Source organism: Lampetra planeri, chromosome 39 (genome assembly GCF_965212315.1).
Source record: "Lampetra planeri chromosome 39, kcLamPlan1.2.h2, whole genome shotgun sequence".
Lineage (NCBI taxonomy): Eukaryota > Metazoa > Chordata > Hyperoartia > Petromyzontiformes > Petromyzontidae > Lampetra > Lampetra planeri.
Genome location: NC_136145.1, coordinates 6178159 through 6202636, shown reverse-complemented (window position 1 = coordinate 6202636; position 24478 = coordinate 6178159). Strand labels below are relative to the sequence as shown.

The 24478-nt window shown below is 48.8% G+C and overlaps 1 protein-coding gene across 1 annotated transcript; it reads left to right on the top strand.

Annotated features, from left to right (window-relative positions):
- The first annotated feature begins 4122 nt into the window (after window positions 1-4122).
- On the top strand, window positions 4123-22841 carry NR2E3 (nuclear receptor subfamily 2 group E member 3). The gene is made up of 8 exons (XM_078612418.1): window positions 4123-4165; window positions 10907-11168; window positions 12322-12425; window positions 14573-14734; window positions 15943-16235; window positions 18389-18671; window positions 21469-21574; window positions 22709-22841. The coding sequence occupies exons 1-8, from the start codon at window positions 4123-4125 to the stop codon at window positions 22839-22841; spliced, it is 1386 nt and encodes a 461-aa protein (XP_078468544.1).
- The last annotated feature ends 1637 nt before the right edge of the window (window positions 22842-24478 follow it).

Genomic DNA, 24478 nt, shown 5'->3' with positions numbered 1-24478 from the left:
CTATACAGGAGGACGTGGGTTCAATCTCGATCCTGACGCCTGCTGCTGTATATTTGGAGTTTGCGTGTCTCTCTCTATCATCATCATCATCATTACGGTGGCTAGGAGATGTTAACTCCCTCGCCTGGTCTACAAGAGGTCGTGGGTTCGATCCCGACCCTGACGCCTGCTGCTGCTGTATATTTGGAGTTTGCGTGTCTCTCTCTCATCATCATCACAGTGGCTAAGATATGTTAACTACCTCGCCTGGTCTACAGGAGCTCGTGGGTTCGATCCCGACCCTGACGCCTGCTGTATATTTGGAGCTTGCGTCTCTCTCTATCATCATCATGATCACGGTGGCTAGGAGATGTTAACTCACTCGCCTGGTCTACAGGAGGTCGTGGGTTCGATTGCGACCCTGACGCCTGCTGCTGGTGTATATTTGGAGTTTGTGTGTCTCTCCGCGTGGTCGTGTGGATTTTTCTCTGGGACCTCCGGGTTCCCCCCACCCCCCACACACATTTAGAGTATTTGGCTGCTATACATTTACACTTGATGATAAGGGGCCGTCCATAAATGACGTCACGCACCTAGGGGGGGGGTGTCAGACATTTGTGACGATGTGTGACGAGGGGGGGGATTGAGACATGTGACGTCACACCAAAATGAGTAATTTAAATAATTAAAGACAACACGTTCTACTTAACTAAATAGACTTTTTAATAAATGTTTTCTCCGACAACATCAGAGTGCAGCGCCACATTAAATACCCACTACAATGACAATAGTTTAAAGCGATTTGACGTCATATTTGAGGGGGGGGGGTCTGACTTTTTGTGACGCCGTGTGACGAGGGGGGGGGGGTAAAAAATCGTCCAAAATCGCGTGACGTCATTTATGGACGGCCCCGAAGCCACTTCGTTGAGCTCTATCATTTGTGGTCAGGTCGCTTTTGAAAAATAGTGATATAGCTCAGTGGGCCTTACCTGGGAAAATAAACAATAGTTTCGAGGTAGCTTTTTTTAGAATGGCGGGTGTCGTGAAGTTTAATGGCAACGTTGATGATTGGCTGAGTCTAACCGCGACCTACAATTTATCCTTATGGCGGCACCCCGGGGCACCAAATAATACAAACTGGCCGAGGCAATGAAATATTTTATTTCTGGGACACTATTTTTTCCATGGGTGTTACTTAACTCCGCGCCTGGGGTACCAATCAATCCGACATCAGTGCCACTCCGCGATGTCGAAACGCGGCGAGGACGATTGCGCTGAACCCCTGAACGCTCGCGTATGCACCGTAGTGGTTCATCATGCACAGCTCGTCGAGATGAGTCGATTGCCGCCACGCCGACCATCAACAGACTCAAAACGAACTGCGTCACGGACATGATGCGAGAGCCGGGCTGCTATGGATACCCCGGGGGTACCGCCAGGAGGTTCATTTGTTACCGGCGACCTGTCTGCCGCCCGTGGGATGGATGCTGTAGCCCCTGACTCCACAGGGCCAAACGTTCGCTTTCATTCCACGGTCACCAACAATGACGGAGTGAGTGGCTGCTGCTGCCAAGTCTATGGGGCGCATCTCAGAGAGAGAAATCCCACGTCCCCCCGAGGAGATGGCGCGGTGACAAAAATTCAGCTCGCGTTCTGGCGCTCGGTGGGATGATCACATCGTGGGATTGTGAGGCTTGGGGAGGCCTTCGTCCAGCAGTGGATTGACCACGATAGACGAGGACGGCGACGGTGATGATTACGCCGATCGTGCAATGACAAATCGCGCGACGTTGACTTGTGTTCCTGCAGTGATGCACCGGAGCCTAACGATTAAGGGATTACAACTTATGATATTAGCAGGCGCCTAAGCCTTTTCCTTTTATAAACACAGAAACCCGCTGAATTGTCATTCCTTAATTGTCTTACTTGCGCGTTTCATTCGGCGCTACCGCTGCCCTTAGCGCCCTCAGCCAATGGCGCAGCCCCGCAACCGCTTGCTCGTGCCACTGCTGACAGAAGGGCCTCCGCTCGAGGGTATTTGGCCGACGTCTTGGTTGGACGAGGCGAGAGTTGCCCGAACTTTATCCCCCCCCCCACCGCACACGACCTGCCTACGGACGAGCAGCGGTGTCCACCAATTTCACAGTGCATTGCCGGGTGGACCGAAGCGGTTCGGATGCGAGGAACAACTGCCACGCTCGCAGATTGAGCCGGTGACGTCTGGGTTCGCAAAGCCCCCGCTTACAAGTCCAGCGGTGGCTCTTTAAATCATCACAAGGCGGCTCTTATCGAATGGGCCTGCCGTAGAACACACTATCACTTTACCGAAAAAACCTAAGAATATGAATCCTTACAGTCACGAAAGCTTCAAATCTAGAATTAATGGATTCTAGTTGCGTGATACGTTGTATGCTATAGTTACTACTATATACACGTGGCTAAATGTTGTGGCTTGGCTCTCCAACACACCGGCGTGCTGTACTAGTAACGAATTGGCATGTTCTGTTTACGTGACAACCCTTACTAATTGGCTGTGTCGGGTGGTGGCGGGTTTAACGACACATTTATCTATTTACGCGATCTAACCCTAAATAACCTGCATTATGGATACACTTGGCTCTTTGCAAACTCATGGGTAATTTGTGACTCTTGATTTGTTACTACTAAATGAAACTAAATAAATGTTTTTATTTTATTTTACCAGGTAATGTCCACTGAGCTGTGTAGCTCTTTTTCAGAAGCGACCTGGTCACAAATGATAGCTCAACGAAGTGGCTTATCACGTGGAATTTTGCGGCAGCCAAACGCTCTAAATGCGTGTTTCTAAATCTGGAGGGAAAAATCGGAGGGGCTGGAGCAAATTCCACGCGACCACGGGGAGAGAAAAACATGCAAACTCCAAATATACAGGCGTCAAAGGCGGGATCGAACCCCCGACCTCCTGAATACCAGGCGAGGTAGTTAACATCCCGTCACCGTGGCGGAATGTTTACTACCTCGCCTGGTTCTTTGCAAACTCATGGGCATTTTGTATATATAGCTGCCACTGTATAGAGATAACTGGATGATGTGTGGACATCGTTTGTCTGTGAGTGACCGCTCTTGTCTTCCGGTGCCTTGTCCGCACTACTCTCTCTTTGTTTTTAAACGATGCTGCTCGGTGATTTGTCGTTGTTGATTCATGGCGCATTTATATTTTATAGATATATTTGTTCATTTTTATTGGAAATGTAAGTTTACCACTGGAACTTTTCATGCTTAATCTTGCACTTTTTTCATTCCTCAATTGGCTAAAACTAAAAAAGACACAATTTATATTTAAAATGATATGATTTCTTACCCATTTAAATGTGTTCATTCGTTTGTATAATCCATCTATTTGTCTCTGATGTGTTACGTCTGTCATGTGGTTTTTATTGATGAAACCCGAATTAAGAGCGTCTTAGCTAGCAGGGTACTTCAAGATGAACTCAAACTCAACTGAAACGTTGTGGCCCTTGGTCTGTTACCGTGTGGCCACCCCGACGGCAGGACCCCTGCCGTCCTACTCATTACATGGCAGTTATTCCAACAGTTAACCAATTAAATGCCCTCTTTTTGTTGGAGTTGAATGTTGGCTGAGTGTGCATTGCGCACAACTACACGTGTCAAAGACGAATATCCACCGCATAGATTTGTATGTATTTATGTAAGTTGAACTTCACGTATGCAGGAGGGACAACAACAACAGGGCAATTAAAAGTGTGTTGTTGTTGTTCGGAAAAATGTAAGGAACAGGAAAGAGAGAAGAAGACCTAACAGGGAATGGCTTGACCACGACATCACAAGAGATCGGTGCCAGAAAGACGTGGGCCACGACTTGAGCACATTGACACAAGACAGAGAGGAAAGTGGAAACACATGACGAAATGTGCAGTGGATACCTACGGGGCTCTCTGTCCATGGATCGTGATGATGATGTTGTTGAACTTCTTTCGCACTGTACGCAGCCAACCGTGCTAATCAGAGCGTTATAGACTGTTAGAAATAAGCACTGTCGGTGAGCACCTGTGTAGGCTGACGCAGTTTAGTACACCATGGGGTGGTGTGGCGAGCACTACGAATGGCCACTTTATGATTTAGGGCCAACATCAGCGACGGGCGATGTCTAGACTGGCCCTGAGCCTCCCCTTCACCGACCACGTTGGTGAAATATGATCAAACAACCCCCATGTATGTGACAGGGACTCCTCTACTTACGAACGAGTTAAGTTCCAGAGGTCTTTTCGTAAGTCGATTTGTTCGTAAGTCCAACTTTACTCCCGTCGATTCCAAACATGTTGTACGGCGTGTACACGAAACACGGGGAATGGCTTTACAAGTTGTATCATCTCCTGTAGATGTAGATGCCACTGGTTCTTCACGTTCTGCAGATGTCGATGGCACCACCGCCATGGATTGCGCGGCGGTTGAACTTACGACTCTCGGGTTCGAACAGGCAACTGGACATACGGACCAGGTTTGTTCGTTTCTCTGAAAGTTCGTAAGTCGAATGTTCGTAAATAGAGGAGTCGCTTTTATGTTGAACTTCTTTCGCACCGTACGTAACCAACCGTGCTAATCGGACTGACATGGTGTGGGTAGGCCTTCACCCAGCAGTGGTTTGACAGAGGGCTGTAGAGTAAATGACAATTATTGTCACACCTGTGGATTTCACACCTGATGATGATTGCTTGTGTTGCATTCGAAACGTTGTGAGAATTTGATTGTTTTCTAATTTTATTATTTTATTATGTCCCTTCTACGTGATTTTACCGAAAGAACCAAGGATATTAAAAGCCCCTTAAAAGTGCGCAAAGAAGCAACGAAGAAGTGGACGCCTTGGAAAAGAAAGGATGCACGGATGAGAGAACATAGGCAGGCCGCTGCCGTTGTGTCAAACTGTGCAAGGTGAGTGAGTGGGGCTTGGGAAGGACGCGTGACGCCTACGAGGGAGTGACGGCCGAGACGGTCAAGAAGAGTCACGAGGAATGGCGGCCAAGGGGCGGAAAGCGCGTCCGAGTTGGACGCCCGCCGAGGAGACAGAACGATGCGATGAGCCCACGTGCAGGTGCTGGGTGCGATGGTGACATCGCAGGGTCATGGAAGATGGCAATGGCTTGGAGAGGGGCTTCATCCGGCAGTGGATTGATGTTGGCTAATAATAATGATGACGACGATGATTCAGTTCAGTTCATGTATTTGGTATAGCCATGTGAGCCATTCGGCTCTTGAATCGGGTGCAACCGCAACAAACAAAACATGAACAAGAAACATCTTAAAGTGAATTTTTTCGATTTAAAGCTTTCGTGACTGCAGGGATTCATCTTCTTGGTTCTTTCGGTAAAGTCACGTAGAAGGGAAGTAATAAAATAATAAAAACAAAACGTAATAAAATAATATAATATAATTCCGTTTTGTTTTTATTATTTTATTACTTCCCTTCTACGTGACTTTACCGAAAGAACCAAGAAGATGAATCTTAAAGTGACTACGCGCAACAGAAAATCCAGGAAAAAACAGCAAAGTCTTCTAGAAAAAGCACCGTATATCAATGCTGTGTGCAAAAATCCCAGTGGGATGCAAGTCAAACAATAACAACCATAAGACAATTTAGATTAAAGTTTTCAGTCTAACTAGTCTAACGTGGTATCATCATCATCAAATGATGATTCGTTGATGTTGCCCTTTAGATAAGTGAAGGAGCTGATAAGCCCCAGTACATTGAGGGAGGCGTGAGAGCTTACAGCCACGCACGCGGGAGTTTTAATGCGGCGCGCTAATCCCACTGTTACGTGGCATTGTGTTAATCAAACAAATTATGGTCGAGGTGGGCTGGGTAGCTCAGAGGTCAGAGTCACTGAGCCGGCACCGATGAGATTCTGAGGTTCAATGTGGGATTCAGCCGGCCGCTGTGATTAAACCGCGATCCTTAAGTGCGGCGAGTTGATGGTGAATCAAATATTAACATCTTGACATTTAGTCGTTGTAAAGCTTACACCAACAACAACAAAAACGATGCAGATCCGGGCACTGGTTTTGTGCTAAAATTGCGTGGCGCATTTTCACAGCGATTGGTGTAGAGCAGGAGTTGTGCAACATACGGCCCATGGGCGGGATATGGCCACGGTACTGTCTTTACCTCGTTGATCTCATCAAGGAGCGTAAACCATCATCGCGCTCACTCCGGTGGTCACCCTAGCAGCAGCCGCATTTGGCTGCTGGCCATCAGATGCGCGCTTCTGCGGCCGTCTGGAACGCTCTTCCTTCCGATATCAGGAAGCGACTGGGAGCTATGGCACTTTTAAATCATTCAGATTGGAAACTCGATTCTTTAGAACTGTGTTTAGTTTGTTATCCTTCCCCTGCACCTGCGATTAGCACAGTTGGCTACGTACGGTGCGAAATAAGTTCAACACACATACGTACATCCGTGGCCCGTGCCTTATTTTAACCGCGGGCGGTGGAAACAAGAACTCATCACTTCAATGCGGCCTGCCGCTACGGGCACTTTGGCCGCGCTGATCAGGCACTAGAGGGGGATATAATTCGTCGACGTGGCAAGAGCGCTGCGTTTCTGATCGTAACGATGCCCGGTCACTTTGTGTCGCTGCGAAGGGCTTCCGGGCGGCAACATGATTTGGCTGAGTTCTCCGTTGAATCTGCGGTTTCCAAAGTAGTTTGGGGGCCTCACGTGCCCTTCGGCGAGGGCAGGATCCCCAGCGCTTGCGTAGAGTTTTGTAATTTTCATTAAAATTGTGATTATTAGCGCTCGGATGGACACACGTGATGTTATCCGGCCAGAGCAATACTAGAGCCTATTAGCTCCCTCAAAAATCAATGTTTGTACTTATTGTAAGCTACGCAGGGCCTAATGTGAATTAAAGAAAACAATTTAGCCGCTGTTTAAGAGACAAAGCAGATGGCATGGAATTTGGGGGTGGGGAGAAGGGTGAGAGGCAGTGGCGTTAGCCACCGAGTGTGCAGGCAGTGCAACTGCACCGGCACTCCATGGGCTGGATAGGGCCCAGGCATTGGGCTACACATAATGGGGGGGGGGGGGGGGGGCATTGAACAGAGGCCCCCACCAATTCATTCCTTGATACTAAGGCCCCATGTTCAACTAGGCTACGCCACTGGTGAAGTCAAAATTAACGTCTTGCTCATAGCAGCATTGAGAAGGTGGTGGTGGTCACCTCTCCTCTTGTGAGCCCTGAGCCAGTGGCGGAAAATTCCTCATTCCTATGGTCAGGGCGAGTCCATCCATGGGACACACCGGTGACGGGAATGAGTGAATGTAATGGGCAGATGCGTAGACAGGGGTTGGTGGATCACCACCGCAATGAAACTGCCTGCATGTGTCACACGACTGCAGGGGCAGGGTCAGTGTGTAAAGCAAGTACAGAAAGTAGGTATTTGTGTCTGGTTATCTTCTCATGCACGTGAGTCTTCCACCCCCCCCCCCCCCCCGTCGCTCCAGTTTTTTTTTCCACAAGAAGCAAAACTACAATTAAAGGAATTATTATTACCATTACAAGACGAAGACCCCCCGTATAGCCTTAACAGACTCGAGGAGCAAGTGCAGTTAGCGAGCACCTATGAAGGCCGGCAAGGCGCACGAGGGGGTGGCTGGCCAGCACCACGCCGGACCGCCTTTGTCTCCCGAGTTGCGATGTTTACACACCGCACCAGGTACTCATTTGAGGCTGAGCCAACGTAGGGGGAGGTCCAGGACTGGTTCAGATAATCGTCACTGGTGGTGGCCGTGAGCGGGAATCGAACTTGGGTAGCCGGGTTCGTTGCGCAGCGCACTAGCAACTGCACCACCACTCCACACACACACACTACAAAGACAAAGATCCCCCGTATAGCCACCGACTGTTGAGGCAAGTACTGTTAGCCAGTAGCACTTATGAAAGCCGGCACGACACACGAGGGGGTTGGTGGCCAGCAACACACCCGGCCGCCTTTGTCTCCCCAGTGACGATGTTTATACATCGCACCAGGTACTCATTTGAGTCGGCGTAGGGGAGGCCCAGGATCGGTTCAGATAATCGTCACTGGTGTTGGCCGTGAGTGGGAATCGAACTCGGGTCGCCAGGTTTGTAGCGCAGAGCGCTAACCGCTACACGCATTACTCACGTACATATACATACACACTGTTACAGAGCCCACGAGCTTTTGCTCCACATCACCAATCCTCCCTCAATCCGTCTGTCCTCCTTCCCTCCCCTCCCTTAACTCCCCTGCCCGGTGTTGTCCCCACCCACCCACCATATATCAATCTCCAAACATCAATGACTCAGTCGAACGCGGCTCAGAGAGAGGAGCCTTGCCGAGACAAAGTCACAACTTGTTGCTGAAGTTGTGACACCTTCGGCACTTGCAGCCCGCTTTATTATTTGACAGCATCGTGAAACCGCCGACCTCCCTTTGCGTCGCGTGGAGCTCGACGTTTCATTCAAGACATGGATTCAAACAGCGGCAGTCACTCGGCGATTAATGGTAAGAATTATTTTTTTAAACATCCCGTACACCTGAATTTTTGTATTATGATCTATCCTGGATGAAAATTTATTTTTTCCCTTCCTCTATAAATGTGATGTATTAAATTTTTTTTTATTATTCTGGACATCTGTGAAAAGCAGCTTCATAGCTCATCGGATGCCTCCTGCAGTCGAAATAAAGATTTTGATTCTAAATTCCCTTCCAATGAACGCGCAAAAAACATCACCTGGATTAGCTAATTGCAGCTATGAGAATGAAATATGTAATTAGATGATGAAATTCCCTGCGGGATATATCACCGCAGAGAAGGTGACAATGGGCCAAGTGGTAATGCGCGTGCCACTTATTGCAGAGGTGCCACGGTGGCTAGGAGATGTTAACTACCTCGCCTGGTATACAGGAGGTCGTGGGTTACATCCAGACCCTGACGCCTGCTGCTGTATATTTGGAGTTTACGGTGTCTCTCTCCCCGTGGTCGCGTGGATTTTTTTCGGGGTCTTTACGATTTCTCTCTCCACATGTAGAATCGACATCACGCATTAAATTTATGTTTTAGCTTCTATACATTTCCACACGATCGCCACTTAATTGAGTTATCATTTGTGACAGCCAGGTCGCTTCTGACAAAGAGCTATTCAGCTCAGTGGGCTTTACCTGGTAAAATAAAAAAGAGTTTAGCTTAGTTCGAGGGTTATTCCTCAACACACCGAGGAGCAGAATACATAACAAGTGGCCAATTAAACACGTGTATGCCGTGTGACAATTCAATTTGTTTGGCTGTCTCGTGTGGTTGAGGATTCTTAATGGCACAGACGCATAAATCAACATCATCATCATCTCTCCAGAGTTGCTACAATACGTATCAATCTGTAGAGTCAGCAGTGATCATTCTATGGATGGACTTGTCACTGCCATGGGAATGAGGAATTTCCACCATTGGCATAGGCCAGCCGAAGGAGTTGAGCACCTTTCCATGCCCACTTGCTCACAAACACACTTTGGCTTAACTCACCCCAGAAACTAAACTAAAGCCGATTTAAAAAATGTAGTTTTCCAGGTAAGGCGCACTCTTTTTCAGAAGCGACCTGGCCACAAATTATATCTCAACGAAGTGGCCTATCACGTGTAAATGTATGGCAGATAAATAATTCAAACGCGTGATGTTGATTCTAAATGTGGAGTGGAAAACCGGAGGATCTGGAGCAAAATCCACGCGCACACGGGAAGCACATGCCATCTCCAAATATACAGCAGGCGTCAGGGTCGGGATCAAACCTCCGACCTCCTGTATACCAGGCGAGGTAGTTAATATCTTGCCACCAAAATGGTTTGCCGGAATAAAATGATGCTTTGGTTACATGACAACTTCTCTTATACGATGATGCGGATTCTATTGTCCACGAGGTTATAAAACCCTAATGATGATGCTGCTGCAGTGGTAGCAGCAGCCAATGTTGTTGTTGACGATGACGGTGATGATACGACAGTTGCTGTCACTGTGAATTCCCTGTGGATAGAGATGCTGATTATTTGTAATTCAGCTGCTGATTTTTTTACCGATAAATGGGGCTGCGGCTAACAAGTGCCTCTGATGATTCTGATGCAGTAAATAATAATCACAATGACAATCGTCATAAGAATACCACTGCTGCTGCTACTACAAATGAGGGTGCTGCTGATGATGATGACCCTCTCCGATTAGCACGTTTGGCTAACGTACGGTGAGAAATAAGTTCAATATTCATAATAATTAATCTCATGTTGGATGTTGCTGCAGTTGATGATGGCGACAATATTGACAATCAAAACCGGACCTTAATTTGTCATAAATCTCTGGAGTCCCCAACCCGACACTAATCGCCTCCTCTCCCCCTGAACAATAATAGGGGGAATGGGGAAATAGTTTCAGGGGCTCAGCCCTGGACAGCTCCGTCTAAGATTAAGCCCTGTGGCCAGTTTCATAACAGAATTTCAGTGAAAAATGTCCATTACATTTCTAACGTTCCAACATAGCATCCTGACACGTCGATTGTTAGTCGGGCAATATTCCGAAGGACGCTGTACTCGCTCTCGGGAATTGTTGATGTTCTTGCGTTATGTTTTGGTTGTTGCTGCTGCTGCTGTGCCTACGCACCACGGATCTCCCGTGTAAGCCAGCCGGGCAACGGGTTAAACGGGATAATCCGTGTAAAAAATCCAACTCAGAGCTTGGGCAATATTGGCACCGGTATGTTATTTCCTCCACCTCTGAATAATTCCCCCTCTCTGAGAGCGAACGAAAACCGCGCGCGCGCGTGTGTGCGCGTTCCAAATTCTAAATCTTCATAATTACCATCATTATTATTATTGTCACTCGAGGTGGCTAACGCACGCACACAAATTACCACCCCGCGTCTCACAGGTCAAGATTACTGTGCTCGTCCCGCCGAGCTGCACAGCCCCGGCCATGCGCTCGCCGCCTCCCAGGCTCGCTACGCCGGCGGCGGCGGTGACGCGAGCGCGAGGCACTGCCCAGGGTCGCTGGCGCGCAAGACCGCGGCGAGCCTGCTGCTCACGTGCCTGGTGTGCGGCGATGCCAGCAGCGGCAAGCACTACGGCATCTACGCGTGCAACGGCTGCAGCGGCTTCTTCAAGCGGAGCGTCAGGCGCAAGCTCATTTACAGGTTCCGGGCGTCGTCGCTCAAAGAAACTACGAAGGGCCTGTTATTTCAAATTTTTAATAGAAGATTTTTTTTTTACCCGGTATCGCTGCTTTTATTATTTTTTTACGGAAGCGACCTGGACATCACGAATGATAGCCCAACGAAACGTGGCTTATAGTGTGGGGGAATTATTTGCAGCCAAATAAACGCGTGTTGCCAATTTTAAATGTGGACAGGGGGGGGGGGGGGCGAAATTGAGGACCCTGGAGAAAAATCCACGCGACCATGGGGAGAGGAGACATGCAAACTCCACATATACAGCGGTAAGGTCAGGGTCGAACCTACGTATACCAGGCGAGGTAGTTAACATCTCGCCACACTTGAAAAAATCTCGGAGGTAGCTCTGTGATATTCCGGTCGCGGGCCTCTGCTAGATCAACTCAGCCTTAAATGAGTACCTGGTGCGATGTGTAAAGATTGGCACTGGCGAGACCAAGGGTGGAGGCATCGGCACCGGGGAGACAAAGGCGGCCGGGCGTGGTGTTGGCCACCCACCTCCCTCGCATTCCGTGTCGGCCTTCATAGGTGCTACCTCTGGAACAACCTCCACGGAGCAATCCGCACACTCGACTCCATCCCGAGAATCAAATTACAACTCAACTGCACAGCTCTTTGCAATCGCATACAACGTGTGTTGAACTTATTTCGCACCGTACAGAGCCAACCGCGCTAATCGGAGGTGCGGGAGAAGGAGAACAATGACTAATATTATAATTACAATCATCAGAGCATGTGTGTGTTGTGTGCATGTTTTGCCACAAAGTACGTGTGTTTAATGCGGACTTGATATCTTGCAAAATGTAATTATTTGGTGTTTTAACGTTTTAACTCCTCCTGTTTTATTGCCCGAAAGGGTTAAAAGCCATTTATTTTTCACCATTCAACGAACTCACAGCCACAACTTTTAAACAATTATAGAAAATATAAATATTTTTTCTCATTGTACAGAATTGTCAATTGTTGTGGTCACGAGTATGAATGTGATGGCCCTTTGAGTGGCTTATTCGTGCAAGGAAGGCGCTGTGCGTGCACAAGCTAAAAACGATTGACTTGACGGCAGTCTGCTGAAGGCTACACGTTGGGGGAACCTTTATCTTTGTGTTGCGCAATGCAGGTGCCAGGCGAGCACCGGCCTGTGCACGGTGGACAAAGCTCACCGGAACCAGTGCCAGGCCTGTCGCCTGCGCAAGTGTCTCCACGCGGGCATGAACAAGGATGGTAAAGCGACACAGTTAACACGCACGCACGCAGACCCCCCGTATAGCCTCAACAGACTGTTGGGTCAAGCGCTGTTAGCGAGCAGCTGTGAAGGTTGACACTGTGGGCACACTAAGTGGTGGGTGGCCAACACCACGCCCGACCGCCTTTGTCTCCCCAGCGGCGATGTTTACACACCGCACCAATTACTCGTTAGAGGCTGAGTCGACCTAGGGGAGGAGGCCCAGGGCCCGTTCAGATGATCGTCACCGGTGTTGGCCGAGAGTGGGGAATCGAACTCAGATCTCCGGGTTTGTAGCGCAGTGCGCTAACCGCTTCACCACCGCTCTCCACCACGCCCAACACACACATAGCGAGCACCACACTGGCACAGAGAGAAACCGATGGATATTGCAAAATGTGCTTTTGGTCTAGATTTGAAGTTTTCTTTACTGCCGGGATCCATACTCTTTGGTTCTTTCGGTAAAGTCACGTAGGTGAAGTCACGTAGATTGCTTGTGTTGCGACCGAAACGTCGTGATTTAATTGATTTTATTTAATTCCTACGTGACTTTACCGAAAGAACCAACGAGTATGTGCTTTTGGTATCGTGCAGCGACATGGGCTTTTCATTTGGCACTCACATGAAAGAGGATCGTTCACACTGAGAGAATGGCCCAGTAGGAAGATGACATTGCAGAACTACTGCCGAAGTCGCGTCAATTACGCGTCCAACTACTGAGAGTATGTGAACAGAAAATTTATATTCGGTTTAAAAAAATAAAATGTTAACGCTCATCTATTCCAAGGTGCTGTTTGTTGCCGACCGCTTAACAATCGTCTATATAGGTACAGCCCGCAAAAAATGTTTGTTGCATGGCAAGCTGACTCCAGGCACGATGCGTGCATCAAAAAGCTTCACGTTACAAACCACACGTCTGCCGAGCAAGCATCTCGAGGATTCTGCCACTGATTTATTTTGTCGCCGTCGTTGTCGTTTTTGCTTAATCCACAGCCGAGTTGCCCATTTTCAAGCGTTTCACGCAGACTTCGTGTTCACGGATGTCTCGCCCCTCGTGCGCCCAGCCGGGGCTGAGTGGGTTGAACGTGTGGTGGGGTAAAGTGTGGTTACTCCCACCTCCTTGTTGTACAACTGGCCAGTGTGGAGGAGCAGGGGTCTCTCTGGAGCTCCCTCCAGCAGAGGCCCCTTCCACCGGCTGTGGTGTGAGCAGGCAATTGCAGGGCTGCGCCTATGCCTTGTTTAACTTGTGTGTGCTATTCTAGATTTTAAGTTTTCGTGACTGCAAGTTTCCATACTCTTTTGTTCTTTGGGTAAAGTCACGTAAGTGAAAAAAAAATAGAAATAACTACATTTTTGTTTTTTCTAAAATATAACTAAAATGTAGTTATTTCAATTTCTATTTTTTTATTCTTTATTTTTATTTTATTCTTTCACCTACGTGACTTTACCGAAAGAACCAAAGAGTTTGTGTGTGCTAATCGGAGGTGCAGATATAGGTCAATAGAGTTGCATAGAGACTCATAGAGCACAGCCCAAGACCGTCGGCAGTGGAGGCAGTTACAAGGCATCGCAGTTACATCGAGTGGCATAGAGATTAATAGACTTACGCAGAGAGTCATAGAGTTACATAGAGATCCACGGAGTTACACGAAGAGCCATAGTTACATATATATGTATGTTTAACTTCTTTCGCACCGTACATAGCCAGCCATGCTAATCGGAGGTGGTGGGGAAGGACAAGAAACGTAACACAAAATGACGCATCTCCAATTAGCACGGTTGGCTACGTACGGCGCCAAAAAAGTTATCCACACATCTCGACGGAACAGATAAAATTTCGATTTAAAGCTTTCGTGACTGCAGGGATTCATCTTTTTGGTTCTTTCCGTAAAGTCACGTAGAAGGAAAATAATAAAATAATAAAAATACAACATAATAAAATAAAAATAAAACATAATAATAAAATTAAATTATGTTTTATTTTTATTATTTTATCATTTCCCTTCTACGTGACTTTACCGAAAGAACCAAACAGAGGAACAGATTAATTCGCTCAAGCGCAAACAAAAAATTCCACAACTTACCGTCAAACTCAAGGCCCTGTTTTTTTGTTTGTATCGTTGTGTATCCCGACACCCTCGCGCAGCCGTTCAGAACGAACGACAACCGCGTAGCACTGCCCAGGTCCGGCCCGGCGACCCCGAATTGGGCACCAGGCTCATGCTTGGCAGACACATGGGCACCGGCTGCTGTGACGCCAACGGCGCTGGCATCAGCAGCGGGAGGAGCGGCAGCTTTGGTGGCAGCGGTGGCATCAGCAGTGGCAGCAGCAGCGGCTTTGGTGGCAGTGGTGGCATCAGCAGTGGCAGCAGAAGCAGCTTTGGTGGCAGTGGTGGCATCAGCAGTGGCAGCAGCGGTGGCGTTGGTGGCAGCGGTGGCATCAGCAGTGGCAGCAGCGGTGGCTTTGGTGGCAGTGGTGGCATCAGCAGTGGCAGCAGCGGTGGCTTTGGTGGCAGTGGTGGCATCAGCAGTGGCGTTGGTGGCAGCGGTGGCAACAGCGGGGGCGGCACAGTTCCGATGGCGTATGCTAAGCGAGAGCCAGATGAAGGTGAGTGAGAAAGGGTTGCTACAAAATGTCACCGGGGTGGCTCAGTTGGTCAGCGGCACTCGCCGTGTCGTGTCGGGGAAGCCGCCCCTTGAAAATGAGAATTCTCAGTGGGCCTGGATTTTTCGTCCATTAAAAAAAAATGTCATCCCGTTTGCGCTATTGGGGTCATGTGGTTACGCGAAGCAATCACTCGGATCTTATGCAGACAGCTCTTCATGTTAGCGAACGGCCCACGGAAGTGGATATCGCAGAACTACTTCTGAGTCCCCTTCTTCAAGTGACCTCTGCTCTTGCCTCTTTTTTTCAACGGTTTTACTAAACTTGACTCCTATATTTTGTCGTGGTCAAATCTTGTAATCTAAATTTAGTCTACTTCCTGTTGTCCAATCAATTCCAAACTTTGCACAGGTGCTCAGATCCGGTGACAATGCATGCCTGTACCAATGAATCAATTAATTGGTCCTTTTAAACCAATTAACATTTAGCATGGACGGCTTATTAATTAAATATTTATTTGGGTGGGTCAAAAACGCCGCGGTCCCTAAACTCTGGAATTGCCTTGCCCAAGAAGCAGGCGCCACGTGTCTCTTGTTATCAAGATGTCTTCCACTTCCCGTTGTCCATTCCAGTTATTTACTTTTAGTGCACTTTAAAATAAAACCGTTGTTTTAAAAAAACACTTTTTTAAGGATTTTATTTCATATGAATCGCATTTAAGACCTCTCCAAACAGGCTTCCAGCACGTGGGAGCGAAACGTCAGACAACACGCGGTCGGCAAAACCCGAAACCGCATTTGAGAGCTCTTCGGCACGACCGCGGTGAATACATGTTACTCGGTGCTTAGCTCGTCACCTCGCTAATCTGTCCGACCATCGACATTCACATTCCTCCGGCGTTTCGTTTGCAGACGAGGCTGTCGATGTGACAGGCGAGGACGAGACGGAGGAGGAGAGCGAGACCTCCACGCGGCACTATCGGGCTCTCGGGCCCGACGGTTCGAGCCCGGGCCTCCCACAGGCGCCGGCCTCGACGCTCCAGGCCCCGGGAGAGTCGCGTTCCCCGATCCGGGCTCGCGCCTCTCCCAAGTGCCTGCCCGTGGCCTCGGCGGAGGTCTCCGACACTCCCATGAGCCTCCTCTTCATGGCCATCAAGTGGGCGAAAAACCTGCCCGCTTTCTCGGCCCTGCCATTCCGGGACCAGGCAAGCGGCCGCACAAAAGAAGCGCCGGGGGGCGGGGGATTCCACGTCGCGCCCATCCAATGTCTGGACGGCGAAGACACGTGGATGGGGGGAAAAGCTTCGATAGCCTCATTCGCAACGAGTCACGCACCTTGGGTCACCAACGTGACAAAGAAAGAAATATAAATGCGTCGTTAAACCCCGTCGCCATCCGACACGGACGATTAGTAAAGGTTTGTCACGACTTCAGCACACCGGTTGTGTGTTGGCGAGAGTAATCCCATAGCGTTTACAATTCGAGTGCCGTGACGTTTCGCTGGCGATTGCAATCGCCTTCATCAGGCGATTCATTTAGCCGAGATCCGGAGTGTTAGGTCAATGACCAGTCAAGTAACCTTCTTCGTGAGCTTCTCATTTCACACTCCCCCCTCCCCCTTTTTTCCGGGGTCATCAATGACGCAATCACTCGAGCGCTCGCTCCGGCACATGGCATGCGCCGAAATAACCCATCCGTTATGATCCGATTTTTTTTGTTAAATGTAATTCCGAGTTGGCGTCACCGATAATCCGGATGAGGGCGCTATCAGACTCAACGCGGCCTTCAGAGGCAACGCGCGGTCAGACTCGGGCAACCCCCCCCCCCCCATGGCCCGTTTCGTGGGTGGTCTCACGCCCTTGGGGACAACGTCACGGGGTATTTAATTGTCGGATTTGCATCGCTTAGGCAGGCCGCGTGGACACAGCGATAATGCCGCAGGGTGCATCAATGTCACGCGCTGGCGTTTGTCGTCGATGACGATGGGTGGGACCAAAAAAATGACGTCACGTACCTGGGGGGGGCGTGGTCAGACATTTGTGACGATGTGTGACGAGGGGGGGTGGGTTTGAGAAATGTGACGTCACATCAAAATGCGCAACTTTAAATAAATATAGACAACGCGTTCTACTTAATTAAATAGAGTTTTTAATAAATGTTTTCTCCTACAACATCAGAGTGCAGCGCCACATTAAATACGCACTACAATGACAATAGTTTCAAGCGATTTGAAGCATGCTTTTTTTGGGGGGGGGGGGCAGAGCTTTGTGACGTCATATTTGAGGGGGGGTCTGATTTTTTGTGACGCCGTGTGATGGGGGGGGGGGGTCAAAAATCGTCCAAAATCGCGTGACGTCATTTATGGACGGCCCCAAAGTATATATATATATTGTTTTAAATTCCAAAATGAAATGAACGCTATGACGTACGGACCCAAAAAAACGTGGCACGTCGAAGAAGAACGCTTTAAGTTCGCAGTGAATCGTGCAGATGTGTTGCGTGCTCTGAAACGACACTCGGGAACTATTGTCGCAGTCGTACTAGGTCAGCTCGGACATGAAAGTATGAAAGTATTTGGCTGCTATGAATGTACATTCGTGGAAAGATGAACACCAATAACGCTCAATCCATTTCCCATCGTGTCGTAGTGGCCTTGACCGGCCCTGTCTCCCCGTCGCGTCAACGTACACACAAAGACAAAAATCCCCCGTATAGCCTGAACAGACTGTTGGGGCAAGTGCTGTTAGCGAGCACCTATCAAGGCCGGCACGGCACACGAGGGGGTGGGTGGCCAGCACCCCGCCCGGCCGCTTTTGACTCCCCAGTGGCGATGTTTACTACACACAGCACCAGGTACTCATTTGAGGCTGAGTCAACCTAGGGGAGGAGGCCCAGGACCGGTTCAGACAATCGTCATCGGTGTTGGCCGTGAGAGGGAATCGAACTCGGGTGGCTGGGTACGTAGCGGAGCGTCGCGCTAACCGCTACACCACCACTCCCCACCACAACACCCACCACTCGCCACCAAGTGGCGGTGACGTCACAACGGCACCTGTGCCAGGCTAGGTGCACCACTTTGAGGCTACGTGAAGTGTCGAACGCCCACTGGCAAAGCGCTCACGGGACAGACCCAGCAGGTGCCATGGGTTGACTTGACTGAGATGACTGATCAATGCAACAACCTGTGCCCACCGACACACACACGTATACACCCACGTAAACACACACACGTACACACACACACACACGCACGTACACACGCACGTATACACACACGTACACACACACGTGCACACACACACACGTACACACAAACACGTGCACACACACACGTACACACACGTGTACACACACACAGGTGATCCTGCTGGAGGAGGCTTGGAGCGAACTCTTCCTGCTCTGCTCCGCTCAGTGGGCGCTGCACAGCGACGCCTCCCGCGCCGCCTTCCAGGGTGCCGCCTCGCCCTGCCCGTGTCCCCTCGGAGCCGGCAGCGGCCCCGAGGGGTCGTGCCCCTTGCAGGCCGCACACGGGGGGGCCGTCGACCTCCGCTTCCTGCGCGACATGACGGAGCGCTTCCGAGACCTCACCGTGGACCCCACGGAGTTCGCGTGCCTCAAGGCGGTCGTCTTGTTCAAGCCAGGCCAGTGTCGAGGGGGGGGGGGGGTTGCGGAACGTCACGATTTTGGGGGTGGCGGGGGGGGTCCGATGTAGGTAGCGCCACGGTAGCTCGGTAGATGTTTAGTAGCCTCGGCTGGTTACGCAGCAGGAGGTCGTGGGTTTGATTTCGTCTCCCTGATGCCTGTTGCACGCAGGGACTCCCATACCCTGTCAACCCAGACGGTTATACCCCGTTTTCTTGTGCAGGGGAATTGAGTTTTCAGGTGCGTGCTGCGTACAGCCGTTTGAATGCGGGTAACATTCTAGTTTTGTCTTATTTGTTTGTGTTTCTCCCTTGTGATGTGACTTTGTAGGATGAACGTTGAGATTTATAAGGGCACGGGGTGAACAATAAGGTCTGAGTTGGTCTGTGATAAGATAGGCACTGATAAGGGATTGACAGGTATGGGGCCGTCCATAAATGACGTCACGCACCTAGGTGGGGGGGTCAGACATTTGTGACGATGTGTGACGAGGGGGGGGGGGTTTGAGAAATGTGACATCACATCAAAATGTGCAACTTTAAATAAATATAGACAACACGTTCTGCTTAATTAAATATACGTTTTAATAAAGGATTTCTCCTACAACATCAGAGTGCAGCGCCACATTAAATACGCACTACAATGACAATAGTTTAAAGCGATTTGGGGGTGGGGGGGGGGGCAGAGCTTTGTGACGTCATATTTGAGGGGGGGTCTGATTTTTTGTGAAGCCGTGTGACAAAGGGGGGGGGGGGGTCAAAAATCGTGTGACGTCATTTATGGATGGCCCATATGTGAACATTCGACTTACGAACTTTCAGATATATGAACAAACCTGTCCGTATGTCCAGTTTCCTGTTCGAACCGATAGTCATAAATTCTAGATTTGAAGCTTTCTTGGCCGCTTGCGCATAATCGCTCCATTGTGTTGGCGTGTGCAGTAATTAGCCGCTTGCGCACAATCGCTTGCACGCCGTCGCCCACCCTTTTGGCCTCGCCCCCCCTCCCTCCCGATACGTTCCATTCATTGGCTACCATAGTCTGATGAGCTCCCCCCTCCCTCTCCTCCCCCCCTCAACTCGCTTTTAAGGGATTACATCTTGAATCATTGCCTCACTTGATGCAGCTAATCTGGCTGTGACGGTCCCACCTGATGACGGAGACTTGTGTTGCCTCCGAAACGTCGTGATTTTTGATTTTATTTTATTTTATTTTCATTCATTTTGATGTTTTACCTACGTGACTTTACCGAAAAAACCTAAGAAGACGATAGTCATAAGTTCAACCGCTGTGCAATAGATGGCGGTGGTGGCTTCGACATCTGCAGAACATGAAGAACCAGTGGCGTCTACATCTACAGGATATCATACAACTTTTAAAGCCATTCCCAGTATTTAGTGTACATGCCGTACAACATGTTAGGGGAGTAAAATTGGAACCTAACTCATTCGTAAGTAGAGGAGTCCCTGTATGTGGAGTTCGCGTGTTACTCTCCCCGTGGTGGCGTGGATTTAACTCCGGGTCCTCCGGTGTTTCCCCTCCACATTTGGAATCAACATCACGCGTTTAGAGTGTTTTTGGTTACATAACATTTCCATATGATAAGCCACTTCATTCAGATCGCTTGTGAACAAGAGCTCGATAGCTCAGTGGGCGTTACCTGTATTATTTGGGTCTTTCGGTAAAGTCACATATATAGGTTCAAAGAAAATAACAAAAACTGCGACGTTTCGATCGCAACACACGCGGTCGTCATCAGGAAAAACCTATCTATGTGACTTTACCGAAAGACCCAAAGAATATGAATTCCTGCAGTCACGAAAGCTTTAAGTCAATATTTGGGCTTTATTTGGTTCATGAAATAGTTGAGATTTTACTTTGTAAAACATTTTGATAATCAATTTCACGAGTTTAGAGTATTTGACTGCCATAAATGTCCATGTGACAAGCCACTTCGTTGAGCTATCATTTGTCATAGCCCCGTCGCTTCTGAACAAAGAGCTGCATATAGCTTAGTGGGGCATTATCTGGCAAAATAAAAACAATATTTTAATAGATCAAATAGTTGGGAGGGCTGCCACCTGCCCGGTTGGACCCCCCTCCCCCCCGGGCACTGGAATTGTTTAACGACCGATCTAAACAATAACCTAACACCACTCCAGTAAATTTATTGATGAACTTTGTATTTAAGTTTGTGGAGTATTTTCTAATTTGTCCCGCCACGTTGTTGCCTTATCTGTTTGTTTTCTATTAAAAAAAATAGCCTTAGCAATAACGAGCCTGTTGGCTGCCATTCAAGTAACAATTTTTAGACCCCTATCCTTCGTTAATAAATGTTGCACTCCGATCGTGTTTTTTGATATCATACTCTTTGTTTTTTTCGGTAAAGCCACGTAGGTAAAAAATAAAATAAATGAAAACTACATTAAATCACGAAGTTTCGGGCGCAACACAAGCGTCCTTCTTCAGGTGGGGACAACGAAGCGAAAGCACAACCACTTAAGTGTGTCCAAGAAATGGCTGTGACAGCGCCCGAAACGTCGTGATTTAATTTAGTTTTCATTAATTTTATTTTTTACCTACGTGACTTTACCGAAAAAACCAAAGAGTATGAATCCTCGCAGTCACGAAAACTTCAAATTTAGAATTTTTTTTATATCGTTTGGACATCTGTGAAAGGAGCTTCAAAACTCATCGGATTCCTACTGCAGTAGAAATAAATATTCTGTTGGCGGAACCGAGGGTATGTCTAATCACTCACGCGCGCGTCTTTGCATCCCTTTATCTCATCCACAGAAGCCAACGGCTTGAAGGACGGAGACCAAGTGGAGAGTTTACAGGATCAGTCCCAGGTGATGCTGAGTCAGCATTGCCGAGCTCTGTACCCCAGCCAGCCAGCAAGGTACGACTCCAGCCTCTCGTGGCACTCGCACGGTGGGCGTACGCGCGTAGCCAACCGTGCTGATAGGAGGTGCGGGGGGTGGACAACAATCTGAGCGCAAAGAGAAATGAGTTTTCGATCTAGTCGACGGCCAACTACTTTCATGAGCTGAGCGGAAGGGTGATGCAGTACGCTGGATGATTCGGCAACGCGGCGGCGTACCCTCAGTTGTTGGTCCGCCGTCTCACCGTGCGTGTGCGCAGGAGCAACAATCGTAACTTGCCACTAACTTCATCGTCACGTGATTATTTATGGGGAAATCGTGTTCGCTTCACGCGGCACCTCTCCGGAACGCGTCTGTACCGCGTCAAACGAGGACCAATCCGCATTTAATCAACAACGAACTGATGCATCGTCATGCAATCAGCGCCAACCACCCCCCAAAGCCGAAGGGCAGATCTAGACTGAGGTTTTTTTTGTAAACTGGGACACTTTTTGCCCATATTTCCCATTTCATGTTTTTTAAGCGCAATTTTTTTTAAAACAGAGGCATAATTATTCGATTTGCCCGTACGTGCGTCCATCAGCCAAACAACTACATTCTCATAAGTATTGAGAAATGAATAATTAATATTCCCTCTGTACGCGCACGGTAATTGAAATAGTGACATCTACGTTATTTTATTTGCGTTTTTTTACTTGTATTTTTTCTTCCTCGAATTCGGCGCCCCACTTAAACCTGGCGCCCTTAGGCGACCGCCCCTAAATCGGCCTGCATGGACGGGCCGCGGCTGACGTCATGCCACCAATTGCGCTTCACGACAATTGCCCTCCCCCCACCTATTGCACTGGCAACGGAGCCCAACTCACTCGGGAAACAACGCTCCGCCGCGCCCCAACAACCCACGTCAGTTTCAGTTTCAATTATTAGGTGTAGCCCTGTGAGCCATGCGGCTCTTGACTCGGGTGCAACCGCAACAAAACAAAAACATGAACAAAGAACACCTTAAAGTGACTACGCGCAACAGAAAAATTCAGGAAAAAAACTGCAAAATATTCCAGAAAAAAACCCACCGCATATCAACGCTGTGTGAAAAAATCACAGTGGGATGCAAGTCGCCTGTCCCTCGCTGCGCGCGTTGTCTGCGTGGGCAGGTTCGGCAAGCTGCTGCTGCTCATTCCCGCCCTCCGTTTGATCCACGCCGACCGCCTGGAGAAGATATTTTTCCAGCGAGCGCTGCACAGCGCCCCCATGGAGCGTCTCATCTGCGACATGTTTCGCGACTGACCAACTCCCTCCGACGACAAATCCAGCAGGCGGCGCGTGCTCCGGGCGGCGAGGCGGTTCGGCAAGCCTCGACAATGAAATAGCCGGATAAAAAAACACGGGAGGTGGGGCGCGGGGTGGTGCAGTGATTCACAGGGTGGAGCGGCGGTGCAGTGGTTAGCTAACCACATTTATTAAACAATTATTTTTTTACATTTTATTTTGCCAGCTAAGGCCCCAACGCGTAGCTCTTTTTCAGAAGCGACTTGGCTATCACAAATGAGAGCTCAACGAGGAGTGGCTTATCATCATCATGTGGACATTTATAGCAGTAGCCAAATACTCGAAACGCGTGACGCTGATTCTAAGTGTTAAGGGGAAAAACTGGAGGACTGGGAGAAAAATCCACGTGACCACAGGGAGAGAAACACGCAAACTTCAAATATACAGCAGCAGGCGTCAGGGTCGGGATCGAACCCACGACCTCCTGTATACCAGGCGAGGTAGTTAACATCTCATAGCCACTATAATGATAATGAGAGAGAGAGAGACACGCAAACTCCAAATATACAGCACCAAGTGTCAGGGTCGGGATCGAACCCACGACCTGTATACCAGGCGAGGTAGTTAACCTGGTGAGCCAAGTTCGAGTCCAAGTCAAGTCAATTTATTGTTGGTTAGCATCTTGCGCCTTTTCAGCAGTGGCAGGATGATGATGGTGATGATGATGGGCTAGAGGAGAAGAGAGGGTGGCAGTTTTAAGGGAGGAACAGAAGCAGGTTAGTGAAGATAATTGCCACCAAAAGCACCATCACACCATCGCACGTAAAAATAAACAATCCTATCAAACAGTTTAAACAAATAATAATTAAAAGCAAGTCGTGGCTGTTAGTTCGTGGTTGGAGGGTGTTAACGGGCTGCGTCATGACCCACTACCAGGGCCCTCATCCGGCCCAGGATTGGTTCAGATGTCACCCTCCACTGATGTTGACCGGGGCCTGGAATTGAACTCGGGTTGTCAACGTTCGTAGTGCGGTGTTTGCAAACTGCCGCGCCGTCACTTCACCCCCGACCTTTGGGTTGTAGCGTTCCCTCGTTATTCGCGACGAGGGGGTACGTTCCGGACATGCTCGTGAAGAGCAAATTTCGTGCAGAACGATGTTGGCCTACGAAAACAATTTTTTTCAATAAATTACGTTAAATACATAAATAAGCTATTAAATAATAACACAACAAATGCTTATAATAAACATAAAGTAAATACAAGTAAATAGTATAATAATAGTTTATAAATTAGCTTACCTTAAGTTATGATGATGCTGCGCAGTAGCATCATCATCACTTTGTCTCATCACGTTATTTCTCTCTCTCTATTGGTGCAGCAGTCGTACAGAGTTTCAGATGGGATTCGCGGACAGCCACAATCGCCGATAGCCAAAATCACGGATAGCAAGTCCGTGACTAACGAGGGAATACGGTATTCGTGAAATAAACCTCAGCTAAAGTGGTTGAGAGGGGCCTCTACCTTAGCGATGACTCACAATGGTCACGTTTGAGACACGGCCAGTGGGACTGGCTTTCTCTCGGTGCGAGAAATAATTCCTGGCTTCTGTTGGCGCCCTTGGCACGGTCTCATCAGCACGACCGCTTCCGTCGGT

Excerpts from the sequence above, each read along its gene's own strand:
- NR2E3 (XM_078612418.1), top strand. The coding sequence starts at position 4,123 with ATGTCTAGACTGGCCCTGAGCCTCCCCTTCACCGACCACGTTG. Across the intron at positions 4,166-10,906 it reads CCCCTTCACCGACCACGTTG|GTCAAGATTACTGTGCTCGT; the intron begins GTGAAATATGAT and ends CGCGTCTCACAG. Across the intron at positions 21,575-22,708 it reads TACCCCAGCCAGCCAGCAAG|GTTCGGCAAGCTGCTGCTGC; the intron begins GTACGACTCCAG and ends CTGCGTGGGCAG.